General features: G+C 57.5%; 1 protein-coding gene across 3 annotated transcripts in view; it reads left to right on the top strand.

Moving 5' to 3' along the window:
- The first annotated feature begins 405 nt into the window (after positions 1-405).
- Positions 406-6,000, top strand: part of LOC122372220 (protein amalgam-like) — a 67,920-nt gene continuing 62,325 nt past the window's right edge. For all 3 annotated transcript variants that reach the window (XM_043349143.1, XM_043349142.1, XM_043349141.1), the window contains exon 1: positions 406-506. In XM_043349143.1, the coding sequence (XP_043205078.1) occupies positions 491-506 (16 nt within the window). In that variant the 5' untranslated portion in view covers positions 406-490. The remainder of the gene's footprint in view (positions 507-6,000) is intronic.

Genomic DNA, 6,000 nt, shown 5'->3' with positions numbered 1-6,000 from the left:
TTCTATGGCATTATGCAAAATATCTGCCGCTCCTGGAGCTGAGGTAGGAATGTCGGACCGACGACCTATCGCTGTCGACACGCTCGTCGGCCGGGTCGGTTGCGTGCGTCGGCCGGACCCGACGGAAGTGACTTACCGTGTCGGCGTCAGTCGGCGACCCATCGGTTAGTTATCGCACAAAGATAACTGAGGTTCTGGCCAGCGGGAAACGGACGGGAGACCGGCGCAGCGACATCGTGGGTTGGAGGAGGGCTGGGGCGGGGAGGGGACGGGAGAGGAGAACGGGGCAGTAAAGTACACACGGCCGGGCCGCCGGCAGTGATAACACCCTAGAGTGACAAACAGGGGAGGTGGGCCGACCGCGGCACCTCACAGACAGTCAGTCGCCGCGCGGGGGCGAGAGGAGACGACGCTGTGCGGTGAGGCGTGGACGGACGATACTCTGTGGTGAGGCGAGGGGTACCAGGAGACCAGCGTCCAACAGCCGGAAATGGAGCCACCTCCAAGTAAGTCCCGGGTTATGACGACGCCCGACGGGACGCCCCGGTCCGCTACGGCACCATTACCAGCCTCGCTTCAGAAGACCCAACGGCACACACGCTGCACTCAGTGGCCGCCATACCGCGCCACCACTGCCGTACTAGGGGGCCGGGAGCCATCCGAGACGGGGTCAGTCGTCCCCGGGCACATTTTCTGGGTGTGAACAGTGTCGCTATTAGAGTTGCAAAATTTCCCCCAAAGGCTGCTACCGGCCCCGCCCCGCCCCACAAAAATTTTCTGCGATACCGGCATGCTACCACGACCCGAGCAAAAACACCACCAGATTACCGGCATACTAAAAAAACCTGCAATGTTGATTCTAGCTTACCCCTACAAGAGATGCCACACTTTGGCAATTTCAGTACCCATCCCAGTTCCCACCCAGCAGCCACCCAATGTCCAACCCCAACTACGAGCAGGCTGATTTTTACTCAGTTGGCCCCACAAATACCCACAATTTTGAAACTCAGTTCCAGTCTATAACTGTTAAAATATCACCTGTAATCAAAGAGGTATTGCCTGCAAAAAAGCAGTAAGAAAAAGCATAAAAAAGCAATGACAAAAAGAACTTAAAGTACTGAATTGTTTCTGAAGACTGGACAGTTCAAGTTAGCAGTAATCACATCAACATTTCAGAGGTGTTCTACTATTCCACATTCTCCTAAAATTTTGCAGGAACCTACCAACCAAAATCAAATTTTTGAAATCTAGATGGTCACAACATAAAAAGTACCTATAGATTTGGCCATGTGCCTGAGGAAGCGAGATCAACACCTTTTTTTTCCTTTTCGCCATGGCTTGCTGGCTCATGAATAAGATACGAATCATTTGAAAAATGTGAAAAACTCACTTGTCCTGAGAACAGTCACCAAATAATATGCATAAAAACGATATAATACCCGCTTTCTCGAAGAATCTTCCTCTCCAAACACAAGGTTATCAACTATGAAAGATTTCGAAACAGATGCGCCATAATAACAGAGGCTTTTAACCAGCTGATTAAATTGCTGCAAAAAAAGTTTCTGAACTGTAGCAAACTGCCTCATAAATGATTTGTTGATGTAAATGATCCAAAACGATATTTAATTCTGATGTGATCAACATTGAGAGTTTAATTCACTACAAGAAAATTCATTTCCTTTCAGGAATTAAACCAAAAAGGCATACGAATGAATATTACGTCATCATCTTACATCCTTCCATCAGGGGAGAGAAGATCTAAAAAGTCAATCCTTGGTTCCCATTCTGCGCCACTTTGTTTATTTTGTATGCATATTGTGTTTTCTTGTAAAGATGAGACAAAATGCCAGTTTATTTGATTTTCATTTCATTTTTGGGACCAAAGTCAGGCTCAGGGCTTCCTAATACCAGCCTTTTCAGCTGGATTTTCAGTGTCAAATACTTTGTAGAGTATCTCAGACCACATCTCAGGACTCAAGGCCAGTTTCCAAACAATGTGTTTTGTGGTGTTTTGATTCTGCCTTTTCCCCTAGGGAACGTTGTCATGAACATTTATTTACTTTGTTGTATTTTACCTATTACATACCATTAGACTTACTGATTGATCGAGCTTTTGCAGCATGAATGAGTATTCTTCCATTTATTGACCACAGTAGATTCTTGACAATCCTAATTATAACGAAACCTGTGAATCGCTGAGGTCCATGTGTTAGGTATGCCTACCCTTAGCAATGTAACTTCTACCACAAAATGTATTTTGCAGTGGCTAATATTGCTGTTATTACGGAGCGAGCGAAGCGAGCGTAGTCTTTCCTTAGATTAACGGAAATTTCTGAGTATGAGCGGCCGGCCGGCCGGCCGGCCGGCCGGCCGGCCGTGGTCACGCTTTTGCGAGGCTTATATCTCAGCAACCACTTGACCGATTTACACGCGGTAATTTTTGTAGGGTAGCTTCATTCCTTCTACCAAGTATTGGACTATTCCCGATGCATGTGGGTGACCCCTTATGCACGTGCCACGTGCAAAACGAAGAGGTGTCAGTTTTGTAATTGTTGCAATATCTCGGTAACTACTTGGCCGATTGCGCTGAAAGTTGGCATGTAGGTAGGCACCCACTAGGCACTGCATATACATGTGCCAGAGTTGGGGTGCTGCTGCACGTGCGCACGTGCAGGGGTCGTTTCCAGATCTCGGGAACGGCTGGACCGATTACGCTCAAATTTGGTACACGGTTAGGGACCGGTTAGTAGGGTGCCGTGCACAAGTCAGTTGGGACCCATTTTGCACGTGCGCACGTGCAGGGTGCCGCTTCCAGATCTCGAGAACGGCTGGGCCGATTGTGCCCAAATTTGGCACATCGCTAGAGACCAGTTAGTAGGGTGCCTTGCACAAGTCAGTTGGAGGTACCCCCTCGCAATTCGCACGTGCAAGGCCCACCCTCTCGCTCGCTCCGTTAGTCGCCCCAAAAGGCGTTATACTGGTTATAATTTGATAGCCTCTTAGTGCTTAAAGTTTAAACCATCTGCTGATATTTTCTATTTTTGTGCAAAATCAAAAATACCGGCATGCTACCGGCAAGACATGCCAGATACCACGAAAAACCTGCGGTAGTGAAAATTTACCGGCATGCCGGTAGTGCGGTAGGGAAACTTTGCAACTCTAGTCGCTATTAAATGCATGCGCTAGACCCCACGGGTCCGCCAGCCGCGAGCATGGGTCTCAGGGATCACCGGCCGCGCGCAAGGCCCCACGGGCCGGCCTGACGTACAGAAGGGCCCCATGGGCCTCTGGATACATTCATTAGGCCCGACGGGCTCGACAGCCGCACGCACGGGCCCCATGGGCCACCGACACATACATCAGGCCCCACGGGCCCGCCAGTTCCGCACACGGGTCTTACGGGTCACCGGCTGCATACATTAGGCCCACGGGCCCGCCAGTCGCACACACGGGTCCAACGGGCCGCCGACTGCATACATTAGGCTCCCAGGGCCCGCCAGTCGCACACATGGGTCCCACGGACCCCCGGCTGCATACATTAGGCTCCAAGGGCCCGCCAGTCGCACACATGGGTGACCCCCGGCTGCATACATTATGTTCCACGGGCCCGCCAGCCGCCACACGGGTCTCACGGGCCACCGCCTGCATACATCAGGCCCCAAGGGTCCGTCAGTCGCACACACGGGTCCCACAGACCACCGGCTCCATACATTAGGTCCTACGGGCCCGCCAGCCGCACACACGGGCCACACGGGTCACTGACTGCATACATTAGGCCCCACGGGCCCGCCAGTCGCACACACAGCTCTCAGGGACCACCGGCTGCATACATTAGATCCTACGGACCCGCTAGCCGCCGCGTTTAGAAGCCCCATACGCGCCCCTTGCACTGGCTGTTACCAGCCACCACCACCGTCGTACCGGCGGGCTGAGGGAGCAGCCCGTAGCGCGGTCAGTCGTCACCGGGTATATATGTCGCTATACATATTGCTGTGTGCAACTATATCAACCAGCTGTACGCGCAGACCCCACGGGCTCGCCAGCCGTTCACACCGGTCCCACGGACCGTCGGCTGCACGCGCACGCCGCCTCGGCTCGCCAGCCGCCCGTAAGATAGGCACTGGTCCCACGGACCGGACAGCTGCACGCGCAGACCCCACGGGCTCGCCAGCTGCTCACACCGGTCCCACAGACCGTCGGCTGCACGCGCACTCCGCCTCGGCTCGCCAGCCGCACGTAAGTAAGTACTGGTCCCACGGACCGCACAGCTGCACGCGCAGACCCCACGGGCTCGCCAGCTGCTCACACCGGTCCCACGGACCGTCGGCTGCACGCACACGCCGCCTCGGCTCGCCAGCCGGCCGTAAGTAGGTATTGGTCCCACGGACCGGACAGCTGCACGCGCAGACCCCACGGGCTCGCCAGCTGCTCTCACCGGTCCCACGGACCGTCGGCTGCACGCGCACGCCGCCTCGGCTCGCCAGCCGCACGTAAGTACTGGTCCCACGGACCGCACAGCTGCACGCGCAGACCCCACAGGCTCGCCAGCTGCTCACACCGGTCCCACGGACCGTCGGCTGCACGCCCACGCCGCTTCGGCTCGCCAGCCGCACGTAAGTAGGTACTGGTCCCGCGGACCGGAAGCTGCCCGCGCAGACCTCACGGGCTCGCCAGCTGCTCACACCATTCCCACGGACCGCCAGCGGCATGTACAGGCCCCCTGGGCCCACCAGCCGCATACACGCGGCACAAGGACCACTGCTGTCCCGGCACCGCACGTCTTCTTCGGACCGGCCAACCCACTTCATGGTCTAACGTCTCGCCGTCACATACGAGTAGGAATGGAGCAGCTCAGTCCGGCCAGCCAACGCCCGGCCCTGCCACTGGCGATGTTCGGAGCTGGGCCTCCTGCGCCCCCGGTGACAGGCTCACTCCCGGCCACGGGCCTGGGAAGCCAACATGAGGGCCCCGCGGGGCGCCCCAGGACGGGAGCGGCGGCGCCCGGAGCGCCCAGCTGCGCAGCGCCTCGACGGCCAGCCGCGAGACCAGCGGGCACTGCGCGGGACACTGGCCACTGGGCCCCGTGTAATCGGACACCGATCCCGTCTCCACCGCCCGGCCCTGCGGCGGCCGGCGGGCGGCCAGGCGAGAGATAGGGCCCACGGCCAACACACCCGCACTGGGCCATGAGTTCGGCAAACAGCACGTGGGGAGACGGGCCGCCCGTCGCCACGCAGGCGGCACTGGCCGGTCCCGGCCCGTCAAAACACGAGATAAGGGCCGCAGACGAACCAACAGACCACAGGTTCCAGTGCGCCATCGGACCTAGACATACAGTCCGCGCCCAACACCGCCGACGGCAGAGCAGCTCGTCGGGGACCGACAGCGGGTCGGCGGACAGTTCAGACAGCGAGAGAGGCGTGCAGAGACGGCGCAGGGGCGTCCGATGAGTTACCCGTAGCCGTGGCACCGGAACAAGGAAACGACAGCGGCAGAGCCCCTCCAGTGCTAATAGCGAGGACACCAGCCGACGCAGCAGACACCGCCGTCAAGAACGCCGGGACAACGGCACCCCCCCCCCCGCAGACGGTGTACCGCGGTCGCACGGAGCGCCGGGCGACCACGGGGACGCATCGACGGGCGAGCGACCGGACTCTGTCTCCTCCTGACCCATGTCGCCGAATTCGCCGCCTAGAGACCCACTCCGTGTGTGTCCATCGTAAGATGACACCCACCGGCGCTCTACGGCTCCGTGGGTCAGCTTCAGCGCAGCTCCCCTCCCCTCCCTCATTACCCACCCCACGTTATCTGACTTGATATGACGAGCCAGTGCAGGCTTAATCGGACACCGATGTTAAACCCCCGCCAACCTATTGCTCTGACGCACACCGAACGCTGGTTTTACTCGGGCACCGGCTGCTCTCCCCCTTACTATCCTACATTGTCGAGGCAACTGCAAACACGCGCTCCCCAGCCAGTCGCAGCCCGCCGGAGGAGACG

This window comes from Amphibalanus amphitrite, unplaced genomic scaffold, assembly GCF_019059575.1.
Source record: "Amphibalanus amphitrite isolate SeventyFive unplaced genomic scaffold, NRLGWU_Aamphi_draft 001332F_arrow, whole genome shotgun sequence".
Classification (NCBI taxonomy): Eukaryota; Metazoa; Arthropoda; class Thecostraca; order Balanomorpha; family Balanidae; genus Amphibalanus; species Amphibalanus amphitrite.
This window is presented reverse-complemented; position numbering and strand designations above follow the sequence as displayed.